At 41.8% G+C, this 16,153-nt stretch overlaps 1 protein-coding gene across 1 annotated transcript in view; it reads right to left on the reverse strand.

Annotated features, from left to right (window-relative positions):
* The window catches only part of DOCK8 (dedicator of cytokinesis 8), a 107,683-nt gene that overhangs the window by 42,095 nt on the left and 49,435 nt on the right, over positions 1-16,153 (reverse strand). The window contains exons 14-23 of the mRNA XM_067569331.1: positions 11,354-11,471; positions 10,419-10,489; positions 9,754-9,892; positions 7,499-7,600; positions 6,704-6,799; positions 6,340-6,574; positions 5,517-5,681; positions 4,029-4,204; positions 2,362-2,457; positions 861-956 (exon numbers count right to left, since the gene is read on the reverse strand). Coding sequence (XP_067425432.1) covers positions 861-956; positions 2,362-2,457; positions 4,029-4,204; positions 5,517-5,681; positions 6,340-6,574; positions 6,704-6,799; positions 7,499-7,600; positions 9,754-9,892; positions 10,419-10,489; positions 11,354-11,471 — 1,294 coding nt within the window. The remainder of the gene's footprint in view (positions 1-860; positions 957-2,361; positions 2,458-4,028; positions 4,205-5,516; positions 5,682-6,339; positions 6,575-6,703; positions 6,800-7,498; positions 7,601-9,753; positions 9,893-10,418; positions 10,490-11,353; positions 11,472-16,153) is intronic.

The following is a 16,153-nucleotide window of genomic DNA, read 5'->3' on the forward strand; positions in this document are numbered from 1 at the left end:
TGGTCAGAAGTTTGAGATCGGAAAGAATGCAGGATGCAGGTCCTTGCTGTGATCACCAAGTGTCCTTGCTGCTCTCTTCCCTTGGGATGACAGGCCTGGGATGTGACTCTCTGAATGAGTTCCTACTGCTTGGCTGGCTTTTGGATGGTTTATTTGCTGCCAAATGGGTTATTTGGTGTTAACCCATAAGTCAGACCAATTTTCAGTGACATCAGCCACCTCAGGCCTGTACGTGAGAACCTCAGTGTGTGGAGGTCAGGCATAGCAGCCAGTAGCCCATGCTATTGGCAGAGAGGAGAAAATGACAGCTGGTATACATTTGAAATGAAGGAAAGATCCTAGTGACTTTTGTCTTGCAGTACTTTGCCAGCTGTGGACCATGAGTGCACAACGTAGGCGGAGCTCTTTGTCTCCTCACTGCCAGCCAGGTCCAGCCAGCTACCATTAGCCATTAGATTATTGCAGAGAATTCTTGCACGGCTGACTTTTCTGTTTATGTGTTGGAGTCACCAGGGCTCCATGGAGAGTTGGACCAGAACCAAACCTTCTATCCAGACACTCCCAAACTTTGGGGAGATTGAGATCTGGAGGACAGTACACACTCTGTGCCTCATGACCATTCTTATAGGGAACATTAGCCAGACGGATGGACGGACACACACATACACACGCACACGCACACACAGAGTCTGGGTGTGTTTCTAAACAGTAGGTTGGGATGCACTGGGGATATGGATGGTTAAGATAGTGACAAATCTTCATCTGTGGCGTTAAGATAGTGACAAATCTCCATCTGTGGCGTTGGGCACAAATGGCATTTAATTTCCCAACTCCTATATAATGCTGTGAACAAATCTTACCAGCAGCTCAAAGAAGAACCAGGCGTACTTGAAGACAGTTTCTCTCACCATGCCAGTGCTGACCACCATCTGCAGTGCTAGCTCTTCATGGAAATGCTAGGCAACAAACACAGCATACTGAGAAATGATTTCACACTCAACGCGTCTTCCAACACCAAATCCTCAATGGAATAATGCAGGGCTGAAATCCACTGTGTGTGTGTGCAAGGCCCTCCAAGCAACAGCAGCATTTTGTGTGAGTGGGGGGGGGGGTGTAGGAGTTGAAGCTGTGCACAGAGGCCTCTGCACTCCATGTATGCTGGAGAGGTTGACTTCTTTGCTGCTTTGAATAAGCTGGTCTGAGAGGAATGATGGGGCGGGATGAGGGGTCACTATAGCCAGATTTATGTGTATCCAGTCCACCAAATGAGGGTGCAGATGGGAAGCAGCCATTATTAAAGCTCATAACGTATGGGTTTTGGGCAATGTGTTTAGGGTGTGAATTTCACCCTAGACTGATTCTGAGCCCTTCTATGTAATTCATTAGTGTTTAGACCAGGAATGACGGAATCCTTAAAGCAGGACTTTTGCACTGAATCCTACTTGAAGACAACACTTTGTAGAGACGGCTCTGAACTGAAAACCCAGATCCAAGCACCCCAAACTATTATGAAGTTTAGATCCAGATTTAAACTTTGCAGCATGGTCCATTCTCTATACAAAAGGTATATAAGTAAAGATACCGGACATTTATATGGATAATGGGAGTATCTCCAGTTACATTGGACAGGATAAATAAATACCTCAGGAATTAGGAATGGATATAAACCTTCATGCTTCAGGACAAAAATCAAACTCTAACAGGAGTGAGGAAGAAACTTCCCCTTTGGGCAAGTCATTCCTTAACTGTCTACTGTAGGTATCTTGCACTTTCTTCTAAATCAGCTGCTGCTGTCGCTGTGAGAGATAGCATACTGGACTAGAAGGTCTGATATGGGTATGGCAATTCCTATGTTCTGAATAAGCCACCCTGGAACATGTCCTTTGGGTCACTGAGACAGACTGCCTTGGTTTCAAAGACTACAAGCAGGGGAAAAGCCAATTTGGTCAATTCAAAGCACAGCTAGTCCTTCACTCCCCTTCCTTACCTTGAGAAAAGCTGATCCATTATGATCATTACAAGCCAAAGTAAAGAGTCTCCAGTCATATTTACTGATCTGTAAGGCACACTGTTACTTGCCATAACTACTTGGGAGACAGAATCTAAAGAGCCTGAGATAGAGTGGTTTGATACAAAAAATGAAGATATGTTAATTTATCTACTGGTCTACCACCCCGGCATAAACAGAACTTTTCTGTCACAAAGTTTATTTGTCAAAACTGATAAATTAATCCTTTACCTCTCCCTGCAGCTGACTGGAGTGTAACTGGCAAGGTTTGTTTTAACAGCTGTTTGCAAACAACATCTCAGCCAGGCTGCAGGTTTTGTTAACCAGCACTCTTGCATTGTGTGGCGCTCTACCTTTTTATTGGATGGTCTTGGGCTTACACAGGCATTTGGCGTGTCGTTGGTGGCTTCGATATAGAACGACATCCGACTGCAGCTGCGATCCGCAACCTGGGGAAAAGGGCCAAAAGCCATGGGGAAACTTTTTAATTAATTAAATTAACAAAGGAGAGTCAGCTGCCAGTTGTAAAAAACAAAGAAACAAAAACCACCTCCCCACCATCCTCTCTCACACACACAGCCTGTAATGGTGGTGAGGGGGGAAAAGGGGGGAGATCCAGGATTTGGAATTCAAAGGATAAAGAAATGTACTGTAAATACCTCCACTGTGTGGCCTATCCAGGAATTGCATTTAGCACTAAAGCTCTCTTAATTCACCCACTCAACAAGAGCTGTTCTTGAATGAAATTTCAAATTTAGAAGCACCAAATAAAATGGCATCTGGGAGTCTCTTTCATTAAAAACAATGCCCATTTAAAAGGTGGTGAAATGACAGTAGTCACCCAAGCATTGTAAATTGCTGTGATTCAGCTTTAATAACCTGCATGTTAATTTTATATTAATTTGAGTGCATTAAAAAATTCTTAGAGCTGAGTTATGTTTTAGGACACAGCAAATAGGAGTAAAATTCATAAACAATTAAATACACGTCTACACTATTAAAACTGATATGGATGACTAAATATATCCATATAAACAAATCAAATGTTCATAACCTGTAAATATGACTAGTTCTTCTCTTTTATTTTGTTTTATTTCCCTCAAGCTAGATACATAAGTCTCAGTCACTTTAACTGGAGATGCACATGCACATTGGATGGAGAACAGATTCAGAGAGTGTCTTATAATCAGGCTTGAAAACAAACCAGCGCAAAAGCACTATTATTGCACATAATTAACATCAACAATCTATGTAATTCTGATCAAGAAAAAGAAGAAAATCAGTTTAGGTTTCACTTTAATTCAATGGGTAAATTAAGAACTTAGAAAAGAGAAATTCCTCACAAAAGCAGATGCTTTTGGTGCCCATACTAGTTGATGTTAAATCACGGTGCCGGTGACGGACATCCCACCTCGTCTCTCACTTGAAGTGCACACATTCAGCACTAAGCAGGCACTGTGATTTTAAAAAATGGCTATGAAGAAATGGAATATTTTCCCTCTGGGTACTAGAAGAGCAGTTCTTTTTTGTAAGATGTGTTTAACCCTAATTAGAGTCTGATTGGACCCCCAATGAAGTTAATGGCAGTCTTTTTCCATTGACTTGAACATGAGCTGGACCAAGTCCCTCATAAACACCCTAGGCACCTATATGTATAGATCCTTCAGAACACAAGAAAAGAATGATCAGAGACCTGAAAATTCACACATCCTGCAGTGGAGACAAAATCCGTCCATCCATAGACACAAAATCTGTCTGTCCATAGAGATAAAATCCTCAAATTCTTACTGAGGTCAAACTGCTGTTGACTTCCCTGAGACACTAAGAAAGGACTTAAAGATTTGGCTCCAGAACTTTAGCTCACTGTTTTAGCTCCCAGATGAAAAGCAAGACCTCTTGGAGGCATGTGCAGTGTATATTAATAGAGATGAGTCCACCTGCAAGGTCTGGATCTGGGTCCTCCTCCTGGGTTTTGGGTTAGACCCATCACTAGCTACCAAGCTTTCTTTTCCTCCCTTACCTTGGATGACATGATGTTTTTGACTTCCTCATCAGTAGCAGTCTGTGTACCAGCAATATCTGGATTGCTGCAGCTCATTACCCGACTCTGCAGAAGTCTGGACCCAACAGACACCGCTGTGGTGCGTCCAAATGTGTTATAACGAGATTCTGGCAAATTGGCACTGCCCACTGCACCTGGCCACGGAAAGATGTTTTTACCAGGACTGGATGTCATATTAACACAACATAATGATCACATGAAAGCCAGTTTTACTCTGTGCTCCTAAAGCAAACAGAGCAAGAGCAGCACGTGGATGCTGAAAACCTCTCCACCAACCTCACCTTTGATAACCTAACTAGGCACTGAGCCACAGGGTACAGAGTTAGGGGAAGGGCTGTAAGCTGTCTAGCACAGCACCAAGAAAGAGAGTACCAGGGATGCTCAGAGCAACAGCTCCACAACAGTAACTTCTCTTTCCTTCCTTTCTCCTTCCACTTCAGGGACAACCCATTAGCTCCTTGCTGTACATTAGACTTATGTACACAGCTGGGCTCAAAACTCTATCACCAGCCTTGATGTAGCTGATAGAAACTGAGGGCTTGTTTACATGCAGAAATGGGTCAAAGAGCAAAACAGGAACAATTACTCCAGAATAGCTGTGTCTGTAAATTTCCAGGCGCAGACAAGCCCTAAGACTGACCACATCCCAATGTCAGCCGAACATTCAGGAAGAACTCAGACTACACACCTGCGAAGGGGACTAAATCCTCCCCCCATCTCTTCTGAGTACCTGGACCTTGAGTCCAGGCATGTAGGAGAGCGAAGGGCTATTCATCTGTTTAATTCCTCCCTGAAGCACGTGGGTGTGGAACGGGTGGAGACTGGCCACATCCTCCTACTCTCTTTCCAGCATAGCTGAACCAGCCCAGAGAGTGGGAGGAGGGAAGTAATTTCCTGCTGGTATAGATCAGAGGGGAGCCAGTACTCATCCCCCTCAACTGTCCCTCAGTTTGAAGGACATCACTCATTTTACTCCCAAAGTTACCAACATGCCACATAAGTCTGGGGTCCCCTCTCTCTGAAATGGAAGTTACAGAGAGAGCAATTTATACTGAAGGAAGGAATCCCACAGCATTTAAAGGTTTCCCACATGAATAGGTTTGTGTGTGTCTTTGTGAGACACCATGGCCCACATCTGGTCAGGGCAGGCTGAGGGGTGTGGAGCTACTCCCCGGGAGCAGGGCACAGTGCTGCCCGGGACTACTTCTGGGGTGGTGCAGCTTGCTCAGGACTGTTCATCTTGCCCGTTGGCACGCACTGCACTGCTGCTCTCTCTCCCATTGCTTGCATGGACTGTACATTAGAGTATTTTTAAAATCCTGCTCCTTCTGAATACAAATGACTCTTCATGTCAGGAGCTGTTTATGTCCCTGCTGCCTACAATCTGAGGGGTTGGGGCAGGTCAGGGAGAAGGGAACTCCTTTACTGAGTATGCAACAGGGATACCTAGTCTGGCAATATCTCTTTGAGGCTCTGGAAGGCGAAACACATAGTAGACGTATGACGCCAAGAGGCAGTTCCTCCCATGCTGGTCCTTGCTCAGGTCTTTACTGTTGTGAAGACTGTTCACTATTGCGACCACAGATTCGAAGGCAAACTGGGAGAAATTGGCTGTGAACCAAAGAGAAAGAATTAGCCTCAGCATTAAAGGGCATAACTCGGTTATGTCAGGGCATGCTTTGAAGAGATAATATCTAATCCATTCACTATTTAATCTAGCCCCTAACAAATTCACAGCTGAACACAGGAACATCAGAATTGCCAAACTGAATCAGACCCAACATCCATTCAGCCCAGTATCCTCTTTCTGACAGTGGCCAGCACCACCTGCTTCACAGAAAAGTGTAAGAACCCTGCAGCTGGCAGATGTGTACTAATCGGCACCCTGCCCCATAGGGTCTCTTCCTGATCTGATCTCTAATAGTTAGACACTGTGGTAAGCCCTGGAGCACAAGATTTAATATCCCTTCCAAAATGTGTGTTGACATTGATTATAACTTTGGATATTCTGTTACTCATATAAATGTCAGTCTGCAGATACTGTGCCTGGGTGCAGAGCACATGCTGATTACCCGAATAAGCTGCAGGAAGTTGAGCACATCACTATCTCAAAGTCCCATGAATACCCTCTGGAAGCTAAATCAGATAATATCAAATTATAGCCAGTCAATTTAGCAAAATGTCTCCCATCCACCCATCTGGTTTGCTTGTGGGCCCTTTCCAATACAACTACTATTTCGTTAGTCAAAGGCAATACTTCAATTAGTACCTGTCTGACCAGCTATAACCATGGGCTGAACCGCCAGCTGGAAAAGTTTTTCCAGCACCAAGTGTAAAAACAAGACCAGGGGCTCAAGGCGTGAGGAATTCAAGCAAATAATGCTGAGTTTCAACTCATGTTCCAGGGCAGCCTCTGTGATCTTCTGATCCAGCACTCGAATTGGGAAGGTGACTTGGCTTTCCAGAGAATGACACAGAGTGAAGAATTTCTCCAGGTGGTTGTCCTGTGAATACAATGCAATACTCGGCATGTGACACTGGACACAGGACAGTTCACCAGTCTCCTCAGCCATCCAAGCACCAGACACCTGAAGCTTATGCTGCATGTAAAAGATTGGCTGTAGATTCCTTACCTGAGTGTGAACAGATGAAATAGCCTGCACTTCTATGTTAAACACCCCTTTGTGCCCTTCGGCCCATTTAATGGGAGGTGACTGTGGTGGAACTTTCTATGTTGAAGATAAAATAACAAGATGATCAGCCTAGCACTTTTTTCTATAAGTAGCCAAATAGCAAATACTGTTTACATAGAGTGTTTAAGGTGATTTTTCAAATTACAGATTAGATGTGCCCCATGTATCACTTTTTCATTCCATATCTTTTCACTCTACACTATTCTGCACTGGGATTCTGGTTTGCTCTGCCAGACAGATAGAGATCAGTGGTGCAGTTTGAATCTGTCTGGTCCCCTTTCCATTAGTAACATTTTCTTAGAGGGCTCTCTCCTCCTCCTCACTATCTTCTTAGGGGAGCCTGAGTCCTGCTTCTCCATCCTGGGCAACACCTTTCCTGAAGACTCTAGGCAGTGACACTCCCATATATGGTGGAATACTTAGATGTTCTGGGCCACTAGGCATCAGGAGAGGATTAAGTGGTCATATGACCCAAACCTCAAACATGGAGCTTGTAGGAGTTCTGTAGGGCCTGCACCAGCATGCAAGTGATCAGTTTGGCACCCACAAGCAGGTGCATGACTGTACAGCCACTTGGCTTAGGGGTTTTCTTTAATGTCTTTTTGTTGGTTCGTTGGTTTGTTTAAGCATGGGGAAGGGATCCTCTATTCAAGTTAGGCAAATGTTAGAGCCTAAAATACTGACAGTGCCCCTTTAACTGGGGAAATAGTATCTATTAGCAATTTTGTTTGTTACCTCTGGAGAATGCATTGAATAGTTTAAAGGCAACTTATCCAAGGCAACAGGAAGACAATAATGTCCAGTCTGGAGACGATCATTTAATATAATTGGCAGCCACTGAAAGAGATGAGACAAAAACAGAGATATTTATTACTGCATATGAGTGGGGCTATTTATCTAGCTTGTCATAATTATAGTCAACAGAACAATGATTAGATATCGACCAGAACTGTTCTTGTCTCCACCATAATTTCTGTCAAAATCTTAGCATTTTCAATTCACTGATAGCTACTGCAGAAGTGTCACCATGGCCTTTCCTCCTGCAACACTTTGTACTGCTTTTAAAATCTATCCTTTCTGAACAAAACAAACACAGAGTTCTTCAAAACTGGCATAAATTATTCTGATGAATCTCCTGGGAGGTAATAAAGTCCATATATACGCAATGTCAGTGTTTCTAATTCAGAGTAGCACACATTTTAGGCCAAAGAGATCTCTGAAATAATTCTATTGACTTCAGTAAAGTTATGAATTGGGCCCTCTGGCCCCAGTTGCCATTAAGATTACTCGGATCAGCATCAGAAAGTTTAATCCAAATAACGTTTGGATACATTGCATTCTGATGCCACTCAAGTTTGAAAGGGGGGAATGCATACAAGTGTAATCAATTGGAATCATTCCTTAATTCAGTTAATGGAATCCTTCAAACAAAGAAAACTAACTAATGTCCTGATCCTGAGGACATTTGTGTGCATGAACAATCCATTGGCTTCAGTGGAAATATTCCCATACATAAAGGCAAGTACTTGTGCCAGAGTTTGCAGGAATAAGGTCGATAAGAATAGTACAAACTTTATAACAGGTTATACATAATTGTTTATTGTATATTTTGTAAAAAGTTAGGGTAAACTCAGATCCTTCTGAAGAAGGTAAATTGATTTCCAACAAGCTTACTGTGTGGAGGTCTTCCAGATGAGCACTTAAAAAGTAAGGTCCAGTATACCCTTCGTGGATATCAATGATACTATGGAATTTTTGTGACAGCAGTGTCCTGATATCCTTGGCCAACATCTCCCTTCCCTTCACCATTGTGAAGTGAGTTTGTTCATTGACACAGTTCACCTTGGAAGTGAATAGATCTAAGTGGTGCTGTACGCTGACAGGAATAGGATTGCATGAAGTCACTGAAGAGACAAAGTGGGTGAGGTAATAACTTTTATTGGACCAACTTCTGTTTGCAAGAGAGACAAGCTTTCGAGTTTACCTTCACCTGGAAGGGTCCCTTGAAATACATGTTAAATACTTATGCTAAACAATATGTTCCACTTTGTATTTAGCTACACACGTTACCCAGATCTGAAGAAAAGTTCTGGGTAAGCTCAAAAGCTTGTCTCTCTCACTGACAGAAGTTAGTCCAATGAGAGATATTACCTCACCCACTTGTCTCTAGTATCCTGGGACTGACACAACTACAACACCACTGCGTACATGAAGTCACTGAAAACACTTATGTAACAAAGGGTGATTCCAAAGTTTGATTGCAGGTCATAAGATCATAAAGTACTTTGGGATCTTTTGGGTTGACAGGAATTATATATATGTAAATTATCGTTATAATTATCATCACTGTCCTCTCTTTAAAAAAAATCCTTTATTGATTCAAGAAAAAAACACAGAACAAACATGTCAATGAGCAAGCCATTTAAGTTAAGACTTACTACTCCCAACATGAGGACAAAGGAATGCATCACATCAGTGCACTACTTCATGCTTTTAGCTTCCCATTTCTTTCCTTTTTAAAACTGACATAGGAAAGAGACAGCGCATGACATAAGGTCAGACTTCACTGGGACCATTCACAGTTAAGTTCCTGCAGAAGTCTTTGCAAGATCAGGGCATCTGATCCAGCCCGTGATCTGTACCTTTGCTTGTAAATCCTTTTGGGGTAGCCACAAAAGACACACCATTTGAATGCAGATGTGGCTGCTGTGGAGCATTAAAATTGAGACCTGTTACTCGTGTCTGTAAACTGTGAAAACAGGATATGTGCAGTGTTGTTGTAGCCGTGTTGGACCTAGGATATTAGACACAAGTTGGTCCAATAAAAGATATTACCTCACCCACCTTACCTACTTGGCCTACTAGGCCACCTTGCCTAGTTATTTTGCCATTTTGGCTGGGGAAGATGTGAGTTAATTATTTGCAGTTAGTTATTTCTACAAAAGGCCTGTGTACACAGGAAACTGAAGTGTAGATCACAAGTGACTTACCGAATATCCCAGTAGGGTTTCAACACATGCTCCTTGCTTTGGCTGACAGCTGATATGGTAGAATGTGAACAGTAGGTGGTGTTTTTCTGTGAGTTTAGCTGGTAGTTTAATTTTCACCTCTTCATAAAAGTCAGGAGACCTGTTTTAAAAATATCAAACACACATATCTTGAAACTTGAAACAGGCAGGAAGGCTAACTTGCCTTTAGGGGATCACGTACTACTCTGATCTGAGTTGTATAACAAACTTCCTAGCCAAATGCTGGGTCCAAATTTACCAGAGTGGATTCTATTTAGTTTTGTTTGGAACCACTAATTCACCCAAATGAAGAATATTATAAAGTCCCAGCACCACTTTTTACTTCTGGACATATTTCTTAACTTTTAAATATGAAAAAAAACCTGATTTTCCTTCTGAAAAACAAAGCTAATTATTATTACTAACAATATACTTCACTCTCCATGATTTCAATGAATGGGATTATTTCAATTCTGAATGTGACAAGTCCCCAAAGCAGTAAATATTTGGAATTAGAAAAATATGGAATTTCACTAATCAACTGAGTGGGTTTTTTAAGTATTTAAAGAAGCTATGTACAGTTAAAAGTATCCCTGATCACGACTGCTATATAGCATATAATAAAATAATAATAATAATACACATACTTGTTATGATATGTGATAGCTGTGTACACCTCTTGCACAAATTCTGGACCTGAAGACTTTCCAAAAATGATCTGTATTCAAAAATAAAAGTAATAGTGATCAGGCATATAGCTATAACATTTTTAGGAAGTATTTAAATGCTGAAAAATGACAATGTTTTATTTTCTATCAGCAGGTTGTCATGAATGGTGCATATATATATTATACACCCCAATCATGACAACATGCAGCTAGAAAACAGAACACTAACATTTAAATACTTTCTTAAATACTTTATATTTAAACATCTAAAAAAACTTAGTTAAAAGAACATCAAGGTTGCAAAGTCACACACACACACAAAGATATCTAGATATCTTGGGCTGCTGAATGGAACGTTATCTGAATACAAAGATAATGAATACAGTTCTGTCTCACAGATAATGAATACAGTTCTGTCTCACTGTGGATCTGTTTTCTGTTCAGTATCAAGGTCACAGGTTCTATCCGCAGTGCTGTGCATGGATGGGCCTGATATTTGTGTATTCATAGTGCCTAGGATTAGTTCAGTGGCAGATGGTTTCTGAACCTCTATGGATTTACTGGTAGAGTTTCCAATATGGCATTGTTAGTCTTTTAAAATAGCAGCTACAGAGTGTTTACTCTTTCATGTAATACATGAAGAATTAGAGAATACAGGAGGAGATGTTCCTGTTCCACTCTAATTACAAGTCTCGTCTGTTGTTCCTCGGTCATTTAGCCCTGCTTCCTGAGGTGAACCGTACGCTGCATGAGCACTGTGATCAAAATCACTCTGGTTTCAGTACAAGGCCCACAAAAATCATAGCTGTGTGAAGCACAAGGCCACAAGTCAACCCTTCACATGCTTTATCAGTACTGCAATTAGCTGAGTATGTTCCACAAACATCTGATCCTGTTATTTCAGTCTATATTACCGGCATTGCACAGGTAGGATCTTCTCCAGACATAAACTGAATCTTAATGGTAATGTTCCTTGCAGAAGCCAGTCGATTAGCAAAATTCAACCTCTGTGGGTAAACAAACAGGAGATTTCTGGAAACAAAAAAAAGAAAAATAAATGAGTAAGGAATGATTATTTGGAAAGTACTTGGCACAGCATCTGACTGGGTTGTTCTTTTCCCATGCTGTAATTCTACCTAGAGACTGAGGGTGTGAAAAAGTCTCTTCCTATATAGAGAGCTTGTTGGAAAAGGGTAAGATTTTGGTGCAGCACAATAAAGAGCCTGTGTCTTGGGGTATTCCTAATGATAAACTATGCCTTTGACAGGGCAACCTGGCATTCTCTCATTCTTCAAAGTACGCTGTTGACCAGCCCTTTAGGGCTGAGAGACGAGCTAGAGTGTTTGGGCCTAAGGAAATCTCCATTTCTGTGTGAGAACAAATACGACTGCCACTCAGAGACCATGGCAAGGATATATCTACAGTAATTAGCTTGCTAGACAGAAAGAAGAACAACTGTTACCAGTCCTGCTGCTGGAGAATGGGGGCCAAGGAATCCCTTTGTTCCCACCAATATTCTCAGAAGACCCTTAACTAGTGCGTATAATGGAAGTATGGGGGACATCAAGCCAGCAACCAGATATATATATGAATGACATACACATATATGACCATCTTCAGTAAGCATCTGAGTGGCCCCTGGCCTTTCTACATCTTCAGGGATCATCAGATGGCATACTGCAGACAGATATTGTGTGTATGTGCAGACAGCAATATGCCATCTGATGGTCCCTGAAGATGCGGAAGGGGCCATTCAGATGTTTACTGAGGATGGTAGAAGATGATAGAAGAGTATATGGCCAACAGGGGAGAATGAGAGTCTGTACCTTTTGAGGTGGGGGTGGGGGGGCGAGGGAAAGAAGCTGTGAACAGTGGATGAGATTTAGAGGAGTTTCACTGATTTCTACACACACACACACAAAACCCACTTGGCTTTGAGTTTCACTAGGTATTTTCAAACAAACAAACAAATACACACACACACACACACTTTTTTGATCCAGGCCCACCTAATTTTTTGTTTAGATCAATACAAAGCAGGCCTGGATGCCCCAGCCATTATGATGTATTTCACTGATTTTTTTTCTTTATTTTACTTTATTCTTTCATTAGAGAGCAACTGTCTGCTTTGCAGTTGCTGGCAAAAAAAAAAAAAATTCTCATAACATTCAGACCTAGCATTTAAAGCTTTCCTTGCCAAGGAAGGGAAAGTTGTCTTCAGCTCCCTAGCATTCCAGAACCTAGTGATATGGCTTACTGTGAGGCAATTTGATATGCAGTTGCTGATGGAGATTCCACCACCTCCCTAGGTAACCCATTCCAGTGCTTCACCACCCTCCTAGTAAAAAACTTTTTCCTAATGCAACCTAGACCTCCCCCTGTAACTTGAGACCGTTGCTCCTTGTTCTGTCAAAAAAAAAAAAATTCTCATAACATTCAGACCTAGCATTTAAAGCTTTCCTTGCCAAGGAAGGGAAAGTTCAAGGTACACTGGGTCTCTGCTAATCCTTCAGCTCCCTAGCATTCCAGAACCTAGTGATATGGCTTACTGTGAGGCAATTTGATATGGAAACAAATGAAGACCATTTTCACACAATAAAATGTGCTGATTCCATAATAAATGAACATTCCTGCTTTATGCAGTGAAAAGCAAAATCTCTATTCAGGAAAATGAGCCTACATTGGCTGCAAATGTTAAAAACCGAAAACAAAGCTTATAAGAACTTCTTAATAACAGAAGACAAATAGGCAGCATTGCTAGATAGGGTTGCTTCTTCCCTCCTACAGAGAAACTGGCTCTGAATGAAGAATATGCTCAGAGATGCAAAAAAAAAATATTCACCAAATAAACTCAATAACTCTGTTTCACATTTGCCAAGGTTATAACAACTCAGTAGAAATAGCAGGTTAATAATGGCATTTTAATAGTTTTTCAACCCGTTGTTCTTGGTGTCTGGTTTGGTGGACTGATTTTTATTAGTGTTTATATGCATTAATTTTTTAAAAAATGCAGCTACCTCATGGAAATGCAGTACATCTTTACAATTAACTAAGCCCCAAATCTTGCAAGATTCTCAACATAGGCAAATCACTGCACCTTTACAAAGCCCCATTGACTTTGGGGAGCAGAGGGATCCAAGTTCAAGGATGCATAGGGGTACTTCAAAATCCAAGGGTATAACCCTGGCCTCAGTGAAGGCAATGGCAAAACTCTCTTTGACTTCAATGGGCTGACATAATGAGTTCATTACAAATAAAAAGTTCATCTCTATATATTATAATGGCAGCACAATATTCACTTTATACCACTCATTGGTCCAAATTCGCCATTCAGTTATAAGGGTGCAATCCCATTCTGAGGAAAGCCCCAAAGGAAGAAAACATAGCTGTTTTTTGAGAGGTTTTTTTATGATGGTCCGACTGCTGTGGCCTTTCTTAGCTAGGATTCTGCCAAATGTTGTCAGTGTTTAATGTAGACTAATGACCATCTGGTACAAGGATCTTGATTTACATAATTTTTTCTGTTGCATGTCTCATTCTGCCTGTCCAATGCAGGACAGATGTCCTAACCAGTTCCCTACCTAGCACAGTGGGAATAAGATTAGCACTGGGTAACAAAAGCAAAATCTTTGGCTGAAACTGCAGGCTTCAAACAGCTTAGCCAGTTTAACTATGAACAGAAAGTATACGATAAAGCTTAGAATAGCTGCTATCATTTCTCATATCCTACCTGTAACTGTTGCCACCATAAACTGCATATAAAACAGCTCAGCAGTACCATATATATCTGTGTCACTATGGCTGGTTGAAAAAATGGGGACTTTTTTTGAGAAAATTTCCATAAAAGAATGGTCCAGTGGTTACAGCACTAGCCTAAAATGTGGGAGACCTGGATTTTATTCCCTACTTTGCCATGATCTTCCTGTGTGACCCTGGGCAAGTCACTTAGGTTACATCTATACTACACAGCATGGGTGGTGCACTATAGGGTGTGTGTAGCTACACATATCAGTGAAAGACTCCAGCAGGGGGGTGCAGTGGGGGAAAACACTGGCAGCTCCCTGCTGCCAAAGCCTTTCACTGTGGCAAGTTAAGGCTCTGCTGGGTGGTAAGCTAGTGGAGAAAGTTTCCAGTAGCAGAGAGCTGCCAGACCCTTTCCCTGTTGCCGCCTCCCTGCCAGAGCCTTTCCCCCCTGCCAGTCTTTCACTGTGGTGGGAAAAGGCTTCAGCACCAGGAAGCTACCTGAGCCTTTGCCTGCTGCCTCCTCGCTGCCAGAGACTTCCCTCATTGCTGGAGCCTTTCTCTAAAGCAGTGGGGAGGCAGTGGAACACTGCACCACTCAAAATAGCAATGTAGATGGGAGAGCCACTGCTTGGGCTAGAGAGAGCCATGTAGGGTACATACCTGCGTATATCCCACAAGAGTCAGGTGTGTCTTTTCTCTGCTCACTTAAGAAGTGCCTCACCATCTACAATAAATATTTATACCTGTGCTAGGGGTGTGTGTAGTGCATGGAAAGAGTGTGCAGTCTAGACTTAGCCTATCTGTGCCTCGGTTCCCCATCTGTATAATGGGGAGGATAGTACTTTCCTACATCACAGAGGTGTTTAGAGGATAAATACATTAAAGACTGTGAAGCCATTTGAGATTGGTTGCACTATATCTAAGAGATACGTATTATTATTTTTATAAAAATAAATTGAGCTGTAGAAAGCTTAGCTCTATTTTTCACCATGTACTGCAGTGTTTAGGGTTGCAGTACTTTGTGAGAGGCAGCAGGCTTCACAGTGATATTAAAAACACATCCCAGGTTGGTTTATCAACTGGGGCATGCTACATGGACTGCAGCATGTCGTAGCACACAAACTAGTGTGTGACTTGCCTTTCATTTTACTGTGTGCCAAGTCTCTTGGAGTAATGCAATCTACCACTTACATTTTTATATGCAATTTCCATTCAGCTGGGTTCTCTCCAACATGATGTTATGAAACAGCTAAGTAAAGTGCAAAATATATTGGTAACTTCTATTGAATTATGCTTGGCCGAATGACTTATTAAACAAAGGATATTATTAATATTACACCTGTCAGAGATGAAAAAACACATATAGGAGAGATTGTATTATCCGTTCATTGGTTTATGGATCCACAGCTCTACACAGGCTGCCACAAATCCACATAATGACCCTGAGTGCTGGATTTTACATTTAGATGTGACTTGAGATGAAAGATGTGTAAAATCACATGTAAACAGAGAGCGCTTTGCTCACCACACATGAGGCGCCAATTGTGAATTACTCCAGCAAGTACATAGATAAGGGCCAAATTTTGACCCCCTTTATGCTCATGCAACTCCTCTGGTCTCACACTTGTGTGACCCCATCACAACTAGGGACAGTAAAGGGCAGCATTTGGCACTAAATATCTTGCATTCATAAAGGGTCAGATTGTGGCAAGCCCTTGAGAGTCTGTGCAAAGTCAGGAGGAGAAAGTTAAATGGAACTTCCTCCCACTGTGCAGGAACCAGATACAAACGACAGCTCTACATGCAGGTGCTTCACACAGAGTATAAGGCACCCTGACAGAGAGTGAGAAAGCCAGGAGTCGGACAAGGCCCTCTCGGACAATAAGCACCCCTGTATTCACACCCTACACGCTACTGTAATAATCTTTGTACAAAATAGGCCTTGTGAGTTATCATATGAAAACTAATAT

Source organism: Emydura macquarii, unplaced genomic scaffold (assembly GCF_026122565.2).
Source record: "Emydura macquarii macquarii isolate MOO-44397 ecotype Brisbane River unplaced genomic scaffold, CSIRO-AGI_Emac_v2 contig_2897, whole genome shotgun sequence".
NCBI classification, from domain to species: Eukaryota; Metazoa; Chordata; order Testudines; family Chelidae; genus Emydura; species Emydura macquarii.